This window comes from Somniosus microcephalus, chromosome 10, assembly GCF_052327205.1.
Source record: "Somniosus microcephalus isolate GS21.2 chromosome 10, FLI_Smic_1.0, whole genome shotgun sequence".
NCBI lineage: Eukaryota > Metazoa > Chordata > Chondrichthyes > Squaliformes > Somniosidae > Somniosus > Somniosus microcephalus.
In genome coordinates, this window is record NC_140996.1 from 185855816 (window position 1) to 185874983 (window position 19168).

General features: G+C 47.4%; 1 protein-coding gene across 1 annotated transcript in view; it reads left to right on the forward strand.

Annotated features, from left to right (window-relative positions):
• The window catches only part of LOC147111927 (relaxin receptor 1-like), a 220318-nt gene that overhangs the window by 87375 nt on the left and 113775 nt on the right, over positions 1-19168 (forward strand). The window contains exons 8-11 of the mRNA XM_085998301.1: positions 9977-10048; positions 10932-11003; positions 12559-12633; positions 12809-12880. Of these exons, the coding sequence (XP_085854427.1) occupies positions 9977-10048; positions 10932-11003; positions 12559-12633; positions 12809-12880 (291 nt within the window). The remainder of the gene's footprint in view (positions 1-9976; positions 10049-10931; positions 11004-12558; positions 12634-12808; positions 12881-19168) is intronic.

The window sequence follows — 19168 nt, forward strand, 5'->3', positions numbered from 1 at the left end:
CATGAGGGGACGGCCCTTGCCACCATCTATCAGGTGAGAAGCTGGGGAGTGGGGAGCAGGAACATGAGGAACAGGAGGACATGGAAGATGACGAAGAGGAAGGGAGGCAGCAACCTATACAGCTCCTTTCTGCCAGTACGTAAAGAACTAATTCAAATACGATACCAGTAACCACAACCCCAATTCCCCATTCATCAACAGTCTCACACTCCATACCTTCCCTCTGTCACTGACCATCACATCGTCCTCTTGACCACAATACAAAAATAAAAGCCATCACAAAATAAACATTCCAAATAAAATTTATAAATGAAATCATGCCATATTGCTTACAAACATAAACTAATCACCCTTGTGCATTTACTTAGTGCTTGTCTTCCATGTGTCTTTGCCTGTCCTACTGCTCCTACAAAGTACTACCCCAGTGGCTGGTGGAAGACTGCTGACTTTCAGTGGAGGAGACTGCAGGTGGCCTTGGAGGACAACCTCGAGCAGTTCTGCGCCTAGAAGGTGTGGCTTCAGACTGCACCATCTTGGCATGGGCAGCAGCAGTCTGGGCTGGCTGACCGACCGGCAATAGCAAGAGCATTGGTGGAGTGGCAAAGGGGGGAGGACGAATGCTGTCATCCTGAGAGAGGACAGCAGGGTCCTGCTCCTTGGAGCCACTGCCACTGCCCTGAGCAATCCTAGTAATCTTTTGGAGGACCAATTGTTGGACTGCTGTGACACCCTGCAAGCCCCTTTGAACACTGATATCTGCACCCATGATGGCAGCAGTCTGAACTTGCATGGCAGCAAGCTAAGCTTGCATGAGAGCAGTCTGAGCTTGCATGGCAACAAGCTGACCTTGCCTGACTTCAGTCTGAGCTTCCACTGCAACACTCAGACTTTTAGTGGAAGCTTGTGCTGCAGTGGAAACTGAGACATCGGCCATCAGACACTGCATCATGGTTGGGTCCACAAGTGTACTAATGGAGTTGGCCACCACTTCCATGCTGGAAAGGATGGGCTCCAAGCTCTGTACAAAGTCCTGTGCCAAGTTGGTGCTGAACTCGTCCTTGCTCCTTGACATTGAATGCACCCTCTCTGGCAGGCTTCCCAATGCACCAAGCATTTTGTTGTGTATAGCTATCCGCTTTCTTCTGTATCCTGCCCCATCGAAGTCTTCATTTGAGTTCTCTGCAGCAGAACTAGTTTGCGACCTCACCCTCCGACGAGCCGGCACCAGAGTTATCCTTGCCCCCTGCCCTGGCTGTGGCGCATTCGTGTACCACATGCAGATTCCGCCTCTAATCTATATTTTAAGATACGCGCAGTGTCTGTATTTGAGCTTGTGGCTGCAAGTGTGAAATCAAGTGTGTCTTCATCATCACTCTCTTCTTGCTGTTCCTCCACAGCCTGGCCAGATTGTACTTCTTGGGTATCTGAAAGGAAAAATGCACAAGGGTAAGGTTGTAGTGAGGGGAGGGGGCGGGAAGTAAGAGGTGCATACTTACACCATCTGCTGCTTGTAAGTCAGAAGAGATTGTGGGATGAGGAGGAAGTGGGATGTGAGGAGGATTAGGTATGAGGATACTGTCTTCAATGGTTTCAGCCCTGCTGCTGGCCATGGCCTCAGTAATGGCCCTTCCAATAAAAGCCAGCACTGTCTCCTCCATGGGGGTTAGAGCATGCAAGCGCGCCTGTCCCTCTCTGGTTAGTTCCTGCTGCCTTTGGTTGTGTGCGACCTTCTTCTACAAGAGAGAGGGAAATGTGTCAGTGAATGTCATGCAATATGTTTGGATGATGTGGCTGTCATGGTGGAATAGTGTGTGCAAGCTGTGAGATGTGGGTGTGAGGCTTGCAACAGTGCTAAGTGTGTGAGTGTGAGGAGAAGCAGATGCATGTTAGGTATGAGTCCTGATTGATAGAGAGTGCTGGTAGGTGAGTGACTGGATATGGTGATTTGAGTAGTGCCTGAGCCTAGTAGTGCATTTGATATGATATGGCATTTGAAGATGCATTCACTGACCTATCAATCAGGGTGATGCACTATCAACAACACCAAAGACTACGAGTTGAACTTATACGAAGTAGGCTTTTATTGACTAAGAACTGGAGCATGCCTCTGCTAGTGGATCCATCCTAAGAGCTCCCGGGGGAAGGGTGGTGAGTCACCTTTATACCTGGGCTTAGGGGTGGAGCCAGGGGCGGAGACATGCCCGGGCCTGTACAGATTTAACAGTGGTTTACCACATTCACCCCTCGTTTAAAAGAGAGTCCGGCGGGGTGAAGTGTTTCAAAAGTTCGTATACGAAAGTCTCTCCGGGGGTCTTGTCTGCCGTAATGATCTTCGTGGTGCCGGTTGCGGCGGTTCTTTGCCCGCGGCCGCTTCTCGCGTGGGGCGGAGCACTGGCGTGTCGTCCTCTCGGGGTAGGGATGGCACCGGCATGTCGTCAGTTCGTGGTAGACACCCCGGTGGTGCGTCGTGGGTAGTGGTGGTGGGTGGAGGTAGTGGATGGTGATCGATGGTGTTTCGGGTGGTACCTGAGGGTGCGAGGTCTCGAATTGAGACTGTGTCCTCCCGCCCGTCAGGATACGCCACGTAGGCGTACTGTGGGTTGGCGTGGAGGAGGTGAACCTTTTCGACCAGGGGTTCCGTCTTATGGCTCCTCACATGTTTCCTGAGCAGGACGGGTCCCGGAGACGTCAGCCATGGCGGTAGTGATGTCCCCGAGGTGGATTTCCTGGGGAAGACGAACATCTTCTCATGAGGGGTGGCATTTGTGGCAGTACAGAGCAGTGATCGTATGGAGTGGAGCGCATTGGGGAGGACATCTTGCCAGCGGGAGATTGGGAGGCCCTTGGATTTTAGGGCGAGCATGGCGGTCTTCCACACCGTTGCGTTCTCCCTCTCTACCTGTCCGTTACCCCGGGGGTTGTAGCTGGTAGTCCTGCTCGTGGCTATGCCCTTCTCGAGCAGGTACTGACGCAGCTCGTCGCTCATGAATGACGAGCCCCTGTCGCTGTGGATGTAATTGGGGAAGCCAAATATGGCGAACAGGCCGTTGAGGCACCTGATGACTGTGGCGCTGGTCATGTCCGGGCAGGGGATGGCGAAGGGGAAACGGGAGTACTCGTCAATAATATTGAGGAAGTACGTGTTGCGGTCAGAGGAGGGAAGGGGCCCCTTGAAATCGACGCTGAGGTGTTCGAAGGGGCGGGTGGCTTTAATCAGGTGTGCCCTGTCTGGCCTATAAAAATGCGGTTTGCATTCGGCGCAGACCTGGCAGTTCCTGGTCATGGTCCTGACCTCCTCGATGGAGTAAGGCAGGTTGCGAGCTTTAATAAAATGGAAGAACCTGGTGACCCCCGGGTGGCAGAGATCATTGTGGAGGGTCCGTAGCCTATCGACTTGTGCGTTGGCACATGTCCCACGGGATAGGGCGTCTGGGGGCTCATTAAGTTTCCCAGGCCGGTATAAGATATCGTAGTTGTAGGTAGATAACTCGATCCTCCACCGCAATATCTTATCATTTTTGATTTTCCCCCTTTATCTGTTGTTAAACATAAATGCTACTGACCGTTGGTCAGTGAGCAGGGTGAAACGCTTACCGGCCAGGTAATGCCTCCAGTGCCGTACAGCCTCCACTATCGCCTGGGCCTCCTTCTCGACTGAGGAGTGTCGAATTTCGGGGCCCTGGAGGGTCCGTGAAAAGAAGGCCACGGGTCTCCCCGCCAGGTTAAGGGTTGCGGCTAGGGCGAAGTCGGATGCATCGCTCTCCACTTGGATAGGGATGGACTCATCCACTGCGTGCATTGTGGCCTTCGCAATGTCCTCTTTTATGAGGGTGAAGGCCGCACGGGCCTCTGCCGTCAGGGAGAAGGAGGTTGACTTGATGAGGGGCCGGGCTTTGTCCGCATAGTTGGGCACCCACTGGGCGTAGTAAGAGAAGAACCCTAGGCATCTCTTCAGGGCATTTTGGCAGTGGGGGAGGTGTAGTTCCAGGAGGGGGCGCATTCGGTCGGGGTCGGGGCCGATGACTCCGTTTTCCACCATGCAGCCAAGAATAGCGAGGCGCGTGGTGCGGAACATACATTTTTCTCTGTTGTATGTCAGATTCAGCCGTTGGGCCGTACGGAGGAATTTTTCTAGGTTGGCGTCGTGGTCATGCCGGTCATGGCCGCAGATGGTGACGTTGTCTAGATAGGGGAAGATGGCCTGCAGCGCGTTCTGGTCAACCATCCGGTCCATCTCCCTTTGGAAGTCCGAGACCCCGTTGGTGACGCCGAAGGGGACTCGGAGGAAGTGGTAGAGGCGACCGTCGGCCTCAAAGGCCGTGTACTGGCGGTCCTCAGGCCTGATGGGGAGCTGGTGGTATGCCAACTTCAGATCAATCATCGAGAATACCCGGTATTGTGCTATCTGGTTGACCATGTCAGATATGCGGGGAAGTGGGTATGCGTCTAATTGCGTGTATCGATTGATCGCCTGGCTGTAATCAATAACCAGGCGCTGTTTTTCACCGGTCTTCACTACCACCACTTGGGCTCGCCATGGGCTGGTGCTGCCCTCGATAATCCCTTCCCTCAGGAGTCTTTCTACTTCTGATTTAATAAAGCTCCTATCCCCGGCACTGTACCGCCTGCTTTTAGTAGCAATTGGCTTGCAGTCTTTGGCGAGGTTAGCGAACAACGGGGGGGGTTTGACCTTCAGGGTGGACAGGCTGCATACTTTGCGCGGCGCCGTGTTTAAATTCTGCCGTCTGCAGACTGTAAGTGGGGGCAGGGGCCCGCCATATGCCATCGTGATGCTCTCCAGATGGCACTGGAAGTCTAATCCTAGCAGTACGGGAGCGCAGAGCTGTGGCAGGATGAGGAATTTAAAATCTCTGTACTCCACGCCGTTCACTGTCAGAGTCGCTACACAGTAGCCGCCGCCGTCTGCCGTATGGGACTTTGAGGCCATAAAGACCTGGTGGCATGTGGGCATAACCGATAGGGAGTAGCGTCGCACCGTGTCGGGGTGGATGAAGCTCTCCGTGCTTCCGCAGTCGAAAAGGCAATTTGTGGCATGGCCATTTACCTTTACGTTCATCATGGACCTGGCTAGTTGATGGGGCCTAGATTGGTCCAGGGTGATGGAGGCCATCGTCGAGGTCGGTGGGTCACTGTAGTATTCGCCCGCGCCGGGGGCCTGGTCTCGAAATGGTGTCCAAGATGGCGGCTCCCCCGCGGCTGGTGGTGCCCAAAATGGCGGCCCGCATGGCTCACACGTGGTTGGTGGGGTCCAAAATGGCGGCCTGCACGGTTCACACGCGGCGCTGCTGGAATTGGGGGTCGATTTCGCCCTGCACACTCTCGCGTAGTGGCCTTTCTTGCCGCATTTGGAGCAGGTCGCGTCCTTTGCTGGGCATTGCTGTCTGGGGTGCTTGGCCTGGCCGCAGAAGTAGCATTTCTGGCCTCTGGTCATTGCAGCTGTAGTTGGGCTGCTGGCGGCTTGTGGCCTTACCGGATCCCAAGATGGCTGCTCCCGTGACATCCACGTGGCCATCCGGTCAGGGGGGTAGGCGTCCATGTTCTGGAGGGCCACGTCTAACGAGTTAGCGAGGGCCACCGTCTTCTGCAGGTCGAGCCCCCTCTGTTCCAGCAGCCTCTGCTGAGTATAGTTGGACCTGATGCCGGCTACGTAGGCGTCTCGGGTCAGGTCTTCCGTGCATTCCTTGGCCGTCACCGCTTTGCAATTACAGGCCCGGCCGAGGACTCCCAGTGCCAGTAAATATTCGGCGCCCGATTCCCCGGGGCGCTGTTTTCGGGTAGCCAGGAGGTGTCTGGCGTAGACCTCGTTAACAGGCCTCACGTATTGTTCCTTTAGCGTCGCGATGGCGGCCGCGTAAGTTGTGGCGTCTCGGATGATCGAGTAGACTCGGTGGCTCACCCGTGAGTTCAAGACAAGCCGTTTCGCGTCATCTGTAGTGACGGTAGTGCTGGAGGCCTCCAGGAAGGCTTCGAAACAGCTCAGCCAGTGTTCAAAGTTATTGGCTGCATCTGCTGCTTGAGGGTCCAGGTCTAAACGTTCCGCCTTCAAGATTTGCTCCATGTCGAAAATTTAGTCAATAAAATTGATGCACTATCAGCAACACCAAAGACTACGAGTTGAACTTATACGAAGTAGGCTTTTATTGACTAAGAACTGGAGCATGCCTCTGCTAGTGGATCCATCCTAAGAGCTCCCGGGGGAAGGGTGGTGAGTCACCGTTTTACCCGGGCTTAGGGGTGGAGCCAGGGGCGGAGACATGCCCGGACCTGTACAGAGTTAACAGTGGTTTACCACACAGGGCTCATACCTAACATGCATATGTTTCACCTCACCGTTACACATTTAGCACTGTTGCAAGCCTCACACCCAGATTCACTGACTTTGACCACTCGGGTGAGGTCATTGAACATCTTGCGGCAGTGCATCCAGGTCCTCAGGAGTAGACTCCTGGCATTGATATCCATGGCTATATGCTCCCACTGCCTTTTCAACGTGTGTCTGTAGGGCCTCCTGGCCCCTTGTGGATACAGGACATCTTTCCTCCTTTCCACCTCCTCCACCAAGACCTCCAGTGCAGCATCGGAAAACCTGGGTGCCTGCTCTCTCCCATGTTCAGCCATTCTTCTGTCTTTCAAACAGAGGACTTTCACACAGGACTCCCAGCACCTGCTCCAGCCACAATGCATCTCCCCTTTTAGGAGGTGCAGGCTAGCTTTACGTAGTGCAGGCTAGCTTTAAGTAGTGCTCACAAGTATCGATTTTTAGGCCCCCTGCTGATTCGTGCAGCCAATCAACAGTGCGTTCAGCGCTGGCTGCACGCAGCAATCATGCAAATGAGCAGGCAGCATGAATTTGCAGTCAGCAGCAAAGCAAGGGTGCTTGCCGCTGGTCTCGAAGACAGCTGCCCACCTGTGGCAAGGAGTTTGCCTTTTTCAATGTTCAAGTGATTTCAGCGCTCTGTAGTGGGAATCCCTAGTGCAATACTGCTGTGATGTCAACAGGTTGTCTAAGCACCCAATCATATTGCAGAATTCTCACAGACAGGAAACCAGGAAATGAGCAGCTGCTTTTATCCGGACGTTTAAAAAATGTTAGAGGGAAAAAGAGATTGGGTCTCTTACGTGGGGATAAGGTAGAACCTGAAATATCATTGTGATATCCAAGTGGTAAGGTCCGAAACTGAGATAAGCGAGATCTTAAGGAACAAAACCCAACTGTTTATTACACGGTGTAGCAGAGAGACATAGCTCTTACAGGCTGCAAGCAAAACACAGTATTTCTAACTGCACGATGCAAGATGGAGGATTCCCCTCTGAGTCATACCCATAATGCAATGCCACATTACCATACTAACTGGTGTACCAGGACATTACCTTAAACACTGGTGAATATGATCCCTTAATTTTTGGCTCCATCTGATGGATAACTTAAACATTACATCCCAGATTACTATAATCATGAACAAACTTTAAAAATACATTTTATTTCCCATCCTACACTCTTCAATCCTCTGACTCTGGCCTTCTGTACAACCCCTTCCTCTCACCCCACTGTTGTTGATCAAGTTTTCAGCCACCTCAGCCCTAGTCTCTGGAACTCCCTCCTAAACCTGCTCTTTTTAAAACCCATCTTTTTGATCAAGCTCTACTCATCTCTCCTAACTCTCCCACCATAGCTCAGCATCTGTTTGCTTTAATTTTTGCTTTCTACAAAGCACCTTTGGATGTTTTTCGACCTAGATGTATTATATAAATGCAAGTTGTTATTGCTGAGCTGGCCCAGCAATTTAAATGGCTGAACTTTTAATTTTCAATCAAAAGGGGATAAACTTGAGTCTCATGGTTGTCTCACACTTTAACTCATTTATACTTGCTGAATGGACATTGCTAGTTCTCAGCTAGGACCTTCTACATGGAAAACCACTGCCATTGTGGGTGCCATAGTAGGTGGCAGGGAAAATCCAAAACATCAGTTGCTTCACTTGAATTATGCCTTTTGTTGAAGGATCAGAGTAATGCATTGATTGGTGATCTAGGATAAATAAAGAATTAAAACTATTCTGTCCCTCTCTCTTTATGTAGAACTGCCTGCTGGTCAGTCAAAATGATCACTTTTTATAGTTTGATGTGTTTGTACATGTACATTCAACAAGATATAGAGTAGCAGATACTTGACTGAACAAAGTAGGGTTGTAGGCTGGGGCAAGATGCTATATTTAGAACGTAGATGGAAAAAGAGAAGCAACAATTGTAGTTCTGATAAAATAAAGCGAAGAAAGAAGGGTTGCGACACAGAGTGAAGTTGAAATCAGATGTGATCACCTATCAAACCATAAGCTTTTACTGGTCCAAAAAAAATGTTTTGCATCTGAAACCAATGGTTACTGCTGATAGTGAAGGAAAGTGAAAACATCACCCAGAGCAGAGTTGGAATTGGATTTTCTTCTCTCTTCCAAATTGCAGGACAAATTAAGGCTTGAGTCCCACTTCAAAAGGGACAAGAGTTTAGAAGATTTTTGTCCTAATATGTTTGGAATGGTGGTAACACTTATAATGAGTTAGCTTTAATAGCACTTAATGACAGTGAGGGTGATGATTGCTGAGAGCTTTTGTCCCCACATATACTATCTAATGAAACACCAACAGCAACATTGAGCCCTACGAGTGTCCAGCAGGAACTGGTATGCAGGCGGTGGCCTGGTATCACTTACCTTTATGGGATAGCAAGTCTGCTGTTACCCCAAAACTAGCCTCTTTCATTCCTAAAATATCTCAAATAAACTTCAGCATTTTTGGCTCCATCTATTCTGTTTTGTTAGTTATCTTTAAAATAATTGCTAACAGTTTATAATATTTATATTTCTTTGGACAAAGAGTGTCTCTATTGCAGTTTCCTTTGCCTCCTTAGTAAACTTAAAAGGAATATATTTTTCTTTAGGATAGTAGTCAATTAATGACATGTTATTCATCAAGTTCCCCAAGTGTTGCATCTTGCAACACAATGCAATTTAACAATGGGGGCGATTTCGCCAATGGGGGTGCGTTGGAGGTGGGACTGCTGCTTGGTGGGTCGATGTCCCACCTCTATCGATTTGTGGCCAACCCACTCTATTTTCCCATGATCAACCTTGTTAAGTCCACCTAGCGGGCTTAGCAGGCCAATTAAGGGAAGGCCAGTTACAGAGAACGTCAACGTTTGACAGCTCTGCGAAGCTGTCAAACACTGACATTTTCTGTAGTTTGATGAGTTCTTGAATTCAAGGCCTCATCAAACCTCTTTCTTTTGCAGAAATGAGATGGTTGTTGCATTGGAGAATGCAACGGCCATCTGTCATCTCTACCGCGGAGATGCGAGACTCTCCGCATACCCAACTCTTGAAGCCTGCAGGAAGAAACAAAGGTAAGTAAACTTTTTCTAACAATTTCCACTTACCTCACATACTCACCTCTCCACACTTGCACCCATCACTTACCTTCATAGTGCACTTTTGCATCCCTCCGACCCCCGCAGACCCACTACTCACCTCGATGACCCTGGCGTTATTCGTAGCCTTTGGGAAACCCGCACTTGTGTGGGTAAAATGAGGATAATCCTCTTATCTGCCTGTTAACTACCTGTTAACAGGCAGTTAAGTGGCAGTAATCCCCTTCCCGCCTCCAAGGAGACGGGACCCGGCGCGGGTCGGCTACCCGCCTCCTGGCAAGATGGCACGGAGGCAGGTTGGGGGCAGGTTGGGCAAATTCTGCCATTTTCCCGGCAGTCCCGCCTCCATACCCGCCTCCCCAGGGCTGGCAAGATCGCGCCCCATATGTGTTTAGGATGTTTTGTTGTCTTTCATATTTGTTGTAGTCATTTAATATTATCTCCAAATTTTTAATATTTACAGATTTACTGCAAATAATTACAATGGTCTTGTTCGCAAGGCTAGTTAATTGCACATTAGCTTTTGTTTTCTAGGTACATCAGTCAGAATCAAATCACCATTCTGAAGCCAAGAACATTTCAAGATCTTCATAAGCTGGAAATTTTGTATGTATCAACCATTCCTGTAGTACTTCTCTACTGCTGCAGTGTAGTATCATCATTTTTACAATATATGGCTTGATCCTTTCCAATCTATTTTAAATAACTACTTTTGAGGCACTTTTTAATTTACAAGATGTTTTGTATACTAACTAAATGCTTATTAGGATAAACATTTCCTTTTAAATGGAGCTTTCACTACAGGGTAGATTTTATGGATGTGCACTCCTGGTGTGAATCTTTTATCACCAGGAGCCAACATCAGGAAATCACAGGTGTATTTCCCATCCCTTTAATTGTTTTAAATTAATGGACAAAAAACTGGGGAGACAAACCTCTTCACCTGATTTTCCTCTATACACTGCACCCAACAGTTCACTATGCCCAATGCAGGAACAGGAAATTCTGCCGCATGGCACTCACTGTTGCCTCTAACCAGCCCTGAAATGCTTTATGCATCCTACAATACTTGATTATAGCCACAGTAAGGGAGATGGGGAGACCAAAACTAGGGGGGCCAAAAATATAAGATAGTCACTAATAAATCCAATAGGGAATTCAGGCAAAACTTCATTACCTCGTGAATGGTTAGAATGTGGAACTCGCTACCATAAGGAGTATTTGAGGTGAATAGCATAGATGCATTTACGTGGAAGCTAAATAAACACATGAGGGAGAAAGGAATAGAAGGTTATGCTGATAGAATTACATGAAGAGGGGTGGGCGGAGACTCGTGCGGAGCATAAACACTGGCATGGACCAGTTGGGCCGATTGGCCTGTTTCTGAGCTGTACATTCTATGTAATTCTATGTAATGGGCAGCTTAATAAAACCTAATTTTTGCATATTTCGCTTTTCTTGCTGAAATACTGTAATTTGATTTTTTCAGATTTCTTGATGACAACCTAATATCAAAAATCTCACCACGATTATTTATTGGACTAAAGTCTTTGTTTGTTTTGTAAGTACTTTTTTTTATTCTTCCAATTTAGTAAATATTTTGAGGGTTTTCTTTATGAAGAATGTGAATTTATTGCAGTTTGTGTTTTGGAGCTCTTGGCATTCACTCTTTTTTTCAAAGGTATTCAGATGGTTGTCACTGATGTACTAATGTCATTGTTCTGAATAAGTATTTTAACATTTCTGTGTTGTATATAGTGTGCACTGCAGATTGCATAAGTATATAAGATGTATATAACTCACATAAAAGAAATGCATTGAACTCAATACTGCTGATTAGACATTTTGCTCATTCTCTTGGAATAACTTATTCTGCTGTTACTGCCTTTACATGACATGCACGCTACTGTGCCTACCAAATAAGTATTCAAACATACCGTCCAACCTTTTGAGAAGTGGGCAGTTACCTCTCTCTCCTGCTTGCCTTTGCAACCATGACCAGGGCAAAGCAGTATCATCTGGGATTCAACAATACCGCTTTCTTCCTCCAATCACAACCTGCCTCAGGAAACCACATTGGAGGCCTGAAGCCAGCAATTTGAAGTTTGTGCATACATCAGCCAATTTGTTTCTCCTCTGTTGCAACCCCCCCTCCCATTCCTGTTGCAACACCCAATCCTTCTGTATAGGCATATTATGCACCAAAATTAGCAGGCATAGTTGATGTTTATGCAAACATGCCAAACTATAAAACTAGCAAAAGCTGGCACAGCCTCCCAACAAATTATAAATCAAAGATAGCCCTGATAATAAAACTATGATGAGCAGTGTAAATTAAGCTGAAGATATAACTAATATTCCTTCACTTTATTGGAAGAATAAAACAACATAACTTAATAGAATTATCTAGAAATTACAACATGAAAACAGGCCATTTGACCCAACCAGTCCGTGTTAATGTTTGTCCTCCATGCAAGCAGTAGTCGAATTCCATATGCCTGCCTTGTTCCCATATCCGTTTATCCTTTTTTCCTTCAACCACCAACTAACCTATTGTTAAATGTTGACATGGTCTTTGCTAATATCAGTAGTGCATTCCCCAGTCTCACAACCCTCTGCGCAAAAGTGTTTCTCCTGCTCCCCTTTCTAAATCATTTACATTTAATCTTGTAACTTTGTCCCCTCATTAATCAACCCTGCAACTACTGGAAACAGTCTGGGGCAGAAATTGGACCTTGATGCGCCCATTTTATGGGTGTAAAATGGATGCAATGAGGGCCAATTTCAGGGACCAATTTTCCGTACCCAGGAGAGGCATGGAAGACATCCGACCCAATATTGGGTCAGGCCATTTTTTCAGGCGTCGCTGGCGGCCACCTAAAACAAGCGTTAGGCCCCTTACATATATAACTGGGAAATTGAAGATGGCAGAATTAATATTAATGATGCTCTGTGTGCAGCACCCATTTCAGGCCCGAAAACGAGGATGGGTCGAATGGCTTTCCTCATCTGCATTTGTGATCTTGTGCTTCTTTGTTCTGCAAGTGAGTGACAAGTGGGAGAAGGTTTAGTTTCCTAGCTCAGCGTACTGTAGTAAATCTGTTTTTTTTTTCTAGATCCATGGTTAACAATTTACTGGAAAAACTGCCAAAGAGAACGATATGCACTGAAATCCCAAGCGTGTATTGGCTGTGAGTGAATACATTTTCTACTTGTTTATAAAGTTAATGAGTATTTTTCATTCTGATGTAACTTATTTCTTCAGCTATTAGTATTTACTATTGATTTTTTAAATACTTATTATGGCCCAATTCATCCTATTATGTCTGTGCACAAATTTATTTTGATACCAATTGTTTTTTTTAGGGATTTTGACAGTAATCGCATCAAGTCTTTAGGTTATTCAACTTTCCTGAGATGTGATAAACTGATTGTGCTGTAAGTATATTCATGCAGCCAAATCTATTTCTAAGATAAAGACAATGGGAGAAGCCCACAAAATAGTAAAGTCTATTCTTCCACATTGTTATCTGTTGACACAATCACAGGGATTAGGATGTGGACTCTGAGGGGGAGAAATTGAGTATAGCCCCGTTGGGGGCGCTAACCTCGCCAGGGCGCTAAAAGTAGCACCCTGGAAACATTCGCGCCCCCACACCGGAAATTGGCCGTTTGCACACCAAAGCGAAGTGCGGCGCTACTGGAGGCACCCCACATCCCTCTTGGGGCGCTGCGAGTGGCGCTGTGGCATGTCACGCTGCGGTATTGCAGGCCTTCCTCCCCTTCTTAAAGGGGAGGGGCCTTGTGAAGCGCGATCTGGGGCCCAGCTGGGCCCCCGAGGATCGGGAGTGCAGGCAAAAGAGCCCGGCACCGAAGAGAAGTGCCGGGCTCTTGGAGCGCAGCCGGCACTCCGCGGTGGTGGGTTCAGGAGGCTGGGGATGGGAGCGCAGGCAGGTGCTGGCAGGCGGCCAACAACAGAAATGGCCGCTCCGCACCTCGCCTTTAATTTGCATCTCCCCGGCCGCAGGTAGGCCCCTCTGACCCCGTCAAACATAGCGTCCGGCAGTAAATCGGGGGTCGCTGCCGAATATCGCGGCCGGGGCGCTGCGCACGCCGATGACGTCATCGGCAGCGGCGCAGCGCTAACAGTTAGCGCCACCACTAACGTCCCACAGAATTTAGCGGGAGGCGTGGGCAGTGCCGCGCCCGGACGCTAGTTGGCTTGCGCCCCACTTAGTGCCCTCTTAAGGCGCTAATGGGTGGCGCAACCAACCGAATTTTTCCCCCTGAGAGTTCACTATCACAGCCATTGATTTATGGTGGCTGAATAATTCAAATTCATTTTTATTACATGGGGTTCTGGGATTTTTAACCAGTGTTTTTGGGGTTGCATTCTGCAATTTTGTCCATCCATAATTTGGTGTATTGGCTTATCCTGACTAAATAAATCAAATGCTATCTTTATTACACAGGACTGTGGGATTTTATGGAAACTTATCTGGTGTTTTGAGGATCATATTCCATTCATTTTTCAGTGAAAACTGCAAGTCAGTGTCTTTGAACATAATCCATGGTATTTTACAATTATATCTGATGGAGGAGGGCGTATAATTCTGTCAACTTTTTTGAGATTGTTCAATCTATGGTTTTAGAGGGCAGTGACCTCCTCCTGTTCTACTATTTCAATATTGCAGCGATCACACCCATTTTGACGTTCCTGAAAGGGGTGGTAGCAGTTAAATGCAAAGATATAGTGCAGAAGTTTGAGGATGGTAGTTTATATGCCAATCCACAGATTGCAGCATAAAAAATTTAAATTAACAAATAAATACAAAATCTGACAAGTAGAATTTTGTAATGAAAAGTCATTTTATTCCCTCATGATCCCAGAGGCGCAGCAACTCTCGGGTATCTCAAGAGACTACCCATTCTTGTGTGGCTGCATATTATGGGGTAGATTTTCAAGACTTTTCCTGGCATAGAACTGGTTCTGCAATGTGGCTTAAGAGCATTAAAAGAAAATGCTGCTAAATCTCTCACTTCAATCTATCCTGCCAGGTAAGGGAGTCATGTGATTTAGGAGTGGTTGCTCTTAGGCTGAGATGTACTCTTGTTCTTTGCAATACCTGCCTTGTTTCCCACATAGATTTCCTTTTATTTTCATTGTGTTTCTTACCCATTTTGTATATCCCACCTGGTTAGGAAATGTGGTGGTGTCGGAATAACCTTGGTGAGTTGCTGCAATGCATTCTATAGATAATACATACTGCAGCCACACTGCCCCAGTGGTGATGGAGGTGGGTATTGAATTCAGTGTCAGGGACATTAATCATGAGAACTGTTCTGTCCTGGATGGTGTCAAGCTCTGGATGAGTAGTGAGTATTCCATCACACTCCTGACTTCAGCTGAATAGATTGTAATAAGGATTTGAGGCATCAGGATGTGAGCCATTCACTGTAGAGTACCCAGCATCTGCCCTACTCTTGTAGCCACAGTGTTGATATGGCTGGTCCAATAAGCTCTGGTCAGTGGTGACCGCCACCCCACTGTTGAAGGTCAGAAGGTGATTGGGCTTTCTTGTTGAAGATGGTCATTGTTTGGAACTTGTATGACACAAATGTTACCTGACAGCACTGTGGGAGTACTTTCACCACACGGACTGCAGCAGTTCAAGAAGGCGGCTCACCACCACCTTCTCAAGGGCAATTAGGGATGGGCAATAAATGCTGGCCTTGCCAGCGACGCCCACATCCCATAAACGTGTTAAAAAAAACTTGCTCAAGCCTGGATGCTGTCCCAAGTCTTGCTGTAGGTTGGTATGGGCTGTCTCATTATCAGAGGAATTGTAAATGGAGGTGAACTCTGTGGCATTGTCAGCGAATAAGCCCAACACATAACCTTATTCCTCCCTGAGGGAAGGTCACTGATGAAATAGCTGAAGGTGGTTAGTCCAAGGACACTTCCATGAGGAACTCCTGCAATTATGTCCTGGAGCTGTGATAATTGACCTCTAACAACCATGACCATCTTCTGATGTATAAAGTACGGTTCCTCACCAAGTGCTTCTTGGTGCCATACTCGGTCAAATGTTGCCTTGAGGGTAGCTAATCCCACCTCTTATCTGGGATACAGCTCTTGTGTCCATGTCTGTATCAAGGTTGTAATGAGGTCAGGAGCTGAGTGGTACTGGCAGAACCCAAACTGCATATTAGTGAGCAGGTTATTATGGAGTAGGTGTTGCTGGATGGTATCATTGATGACCCCCTCCATCACTTTTTACTGATGGTTAAGAAAATGCTGATCGGGCGGTAATTCTCAGGTTAGATTTAGAAACATAGAAACATAGAAGATAGGAGCAGGAGTAGGCCATTCGGCCCCTCGAGCCTGCTCCGCCATTTAATGAGATCATGGCAGATCATCCAAATTCAGTACCCTGTCCCTGCTTTCTCCCCATATCCCTTGATCCCGTTAGCCTTAAGAAATATATCTAACTCCTTCTTGAATATATTTAATAAATTGGACTCAACTGCCTTTTCTGGTAAAGAATTCCACAGGTTCACCACTCTGTATATTCAAGAAGGAGCTAGATATATTTCTTAACGCTAAGGGGATCAAGGGATATGGGGAGAAATCAGGGACAGGGTACTGAATTTGGATGATCAGCTATGATCGCATTGAATGGCGGAGCAGGCTTGAGGGGCCGAATGGCCTGCTCCTGCTCCTATCTTATATGTTTCTATGTTTCTCTGGGTGAAAAAGCTCCTCCTCATCTCTGTCCTAAATGGCTTACCCCTTATCTTTAGACTGTGACCTCTGGTTCTGGACTCCCCCGCCATTGGGAACATCCTTCCTGCATCTAGTCTGTCTAGTCCTGTTAGAATTTTATAAGTTTCAATGAGATCCCCTCTCATTCTTCTAAACTCCAGCAAATATAAGCCCAATCGACCCAATCTCTCCTCATACGTCATTCCTGCCATCCCAGGTATCAGTCTGGTGAATTTTCGCTGCACTCCCTCCATGGCAAGGACATCCTTCCTCAGATAAGGCAACCAAAACTGCACACAATGCTCAAGGTGTGGTCTCACCAAGGCCCTGTACAACTGCAGCAAGACATCCTTGCTTCTGTACGCGAATCCTCTCGCTATGAAGGCCAACATACCATTTGCCTTCTTAACCGCCTGCTGCACCTGCATGCTTACCTTCAGCGACTGGTGCACAAGGACACCCAGGTCTCGTTGCACTTCCCCTTCTCCCAATCTATTGCCATTCAGATAATAATCTGCCTTCTTGTTTTTGCCACCAAAGTGGATAACCTCACATTTATCCACATTATACTGCATCTGCCATGCATCTGCCCAATCACCCAACCTGTCCAAATCATACTGGAGTTTCTCTGCATCCTCCTCACAGCACACATGCCCCCCCAGCTTTGTGTCGTCTGCAAACTTGGAGATACTACATCTAGTTCCCTCATCTAGATCATGAATATATATTGTGAATAGCTGGGGTCCTAGCACCGATCCCTGCGGTACCCCACTAGTCACTGCCTGTCACTCGGAAAAAGACTCGTTTATTCCAACTCTTTGCTTCCTGTCTGCCAACCAGTTCTCTATCCAAGTCAGTACCTTGTCCCCAATCCCATGTGCTTTAACTTTACACGCTAATCTCTTATGCGGGATCTTATCGAAAGCCTTCTGAAAGTCCAAATACACTACATCCACTGGTTCTCCCTTATCTATTCTACCAGTTACATCCTCAAAAAGTTCCAGTAGATTAATCAAGCACAATTTACCTTTTGTAAATACATGTTGACTTTGTCCGATCTTGTCACTGTTTTCCAAGTGCTCTGCTATTACATCTTTTATAATGGACTCCAGCATTTTCCCCACTACCGATGTCAGGCTTACCGGTTTATAATTCCCCATTTTCTCTCTACCACCTTTTTTAAATAGAGGGGTTACATTAGCTACCCTCCAATCCATGGGAACTGTGCCAGAGTCTATAGAATTTTGGAAGATGACCAGCAATGCATCTACTATTTCTAGGGCCACTTCCTTAAGTACCCTAGGATGTAGATTATCAGGCACTGGGGATTTATCGGCCTTCAATCCCGTCAATTTCCCTAACACCATTTCCCTACAAATACTGATTTCATTCAGTTCCTCCCTCTCATTAGACCCTATGTTCCCCGACATCTCTGGGAGGTTATTTGTGTCCTCCTTTGTGAAGACAGAACCAAAGTATGTATTTAATTGGTCAGCCATTTCTTTGTTCCCCATTATAAATTCCCCTGATTCTGACTGCAAGGGACCTATGCTTGACTTCACCAATCTTTTTCTCTTAACATATCATAATCACGTATTTTGTGGATAGGACATACCTGGGCAATCTTATGCCTTGTCAGCCAGATGCCAGTGTCATAGCTGTGCTGGAATGGTGTAGTTGGGGGAGCAGGTATTCAGCAGTACAGCCAGGATGTTGTTGGGGTCTTTGCTGTGTCTAATGCACTCAGTCACTTCTTAAATCTCATGGCGTGAACAGAATTGGCTGCACATTAGTGGTGGGGACCTTGGGAGGAGGGTAAGTAGGATCATCCACACGGCATTTTTGGCTTAAGTCACTTGCAAATACTTCATCCTTGTCTCTTGTACTCACATGCTAGGCTGCAGCATAGTTGAAGATGGGGATATTCATGGAGTCTTCAGCTCCTGTTAGTTGCCTGAAAGTCCACTACCATTCTCAATTGTAGAGCTTGAAAGCTTTATTCTGATCTTTTGATTATGGAACCACTTAGCACTCTCTAGCCTGCTGTTTTTAGTGTTTGGCATGCAGGTAGTCCTGTGTTATAGCTCCACTAGGTCACTCCTACCAGTCCTTTCATGGACAGACATGTCTGCAACAGGTAGGTTGGTGAGGATTAGGGGAAGTGGGCTACTTTCTCATGTTGGTTCCTCACCACCTGACACAGGCCTATTCTGATGGCTATGTCCTTTTAGGATTTGGTCAGTGGTGGCACTAACAAGCTACTCTTGATGGTGACATTAAAGTCCCCCATCCTTAATATATTTTATGCTCTTGCTTCCTGCAGGTGTTCTCAGTGTGGATGAGTACTGAATCATCAGTTGAGGGGGTGTGGTGAGTGGAAATCGGCAAGAGGCCTAACGAGGGTAGAAAATGGGAGGCTGGCCAGGAGAGCATTGGAATAGTTGAGTCTTCAGGTGACAGACATGGATGGAGGGTTTCAGCGGAAGATGGGCTTAGGCAGGTCTGGATATTGTGCAGGTGGAAATAGGTGTTTTTTGTGATGAAGAGCATATGGGGTCGGAAGCTCAGCGTGAAGTTGAATACGGCGCCAAGGTAGGGTAAGCTTTTGAAATATACTTGCCTGAACCTGAATGTGGAGCTGGAAGGAGCCCCACATTTAAAGAACGCGGCCATGACTTTGCACCACCCCCACCCCGCCCCCCTCCCCACCAGCTGCCACTGCTCTCTCCGGCACAGCTTCTGATCTCCCCCTGCAGTCCCCGAGCTCTCTTCCCGCCCTCCGATCATCACCGTCCCCCCGGCAGAGAGGATTAGGGAGGAAAATTCGAGAGCTGAGGGCCTGAATATCTAATGGCACGGCCGCTAATGGTGGCCAAAGGGCGTGGGGGGTGCACAAGAGGGCAAAATTGGACAACAAAGAACTTGAATGTCTGAAATAACTCTATTGTGCATGAAGGTTT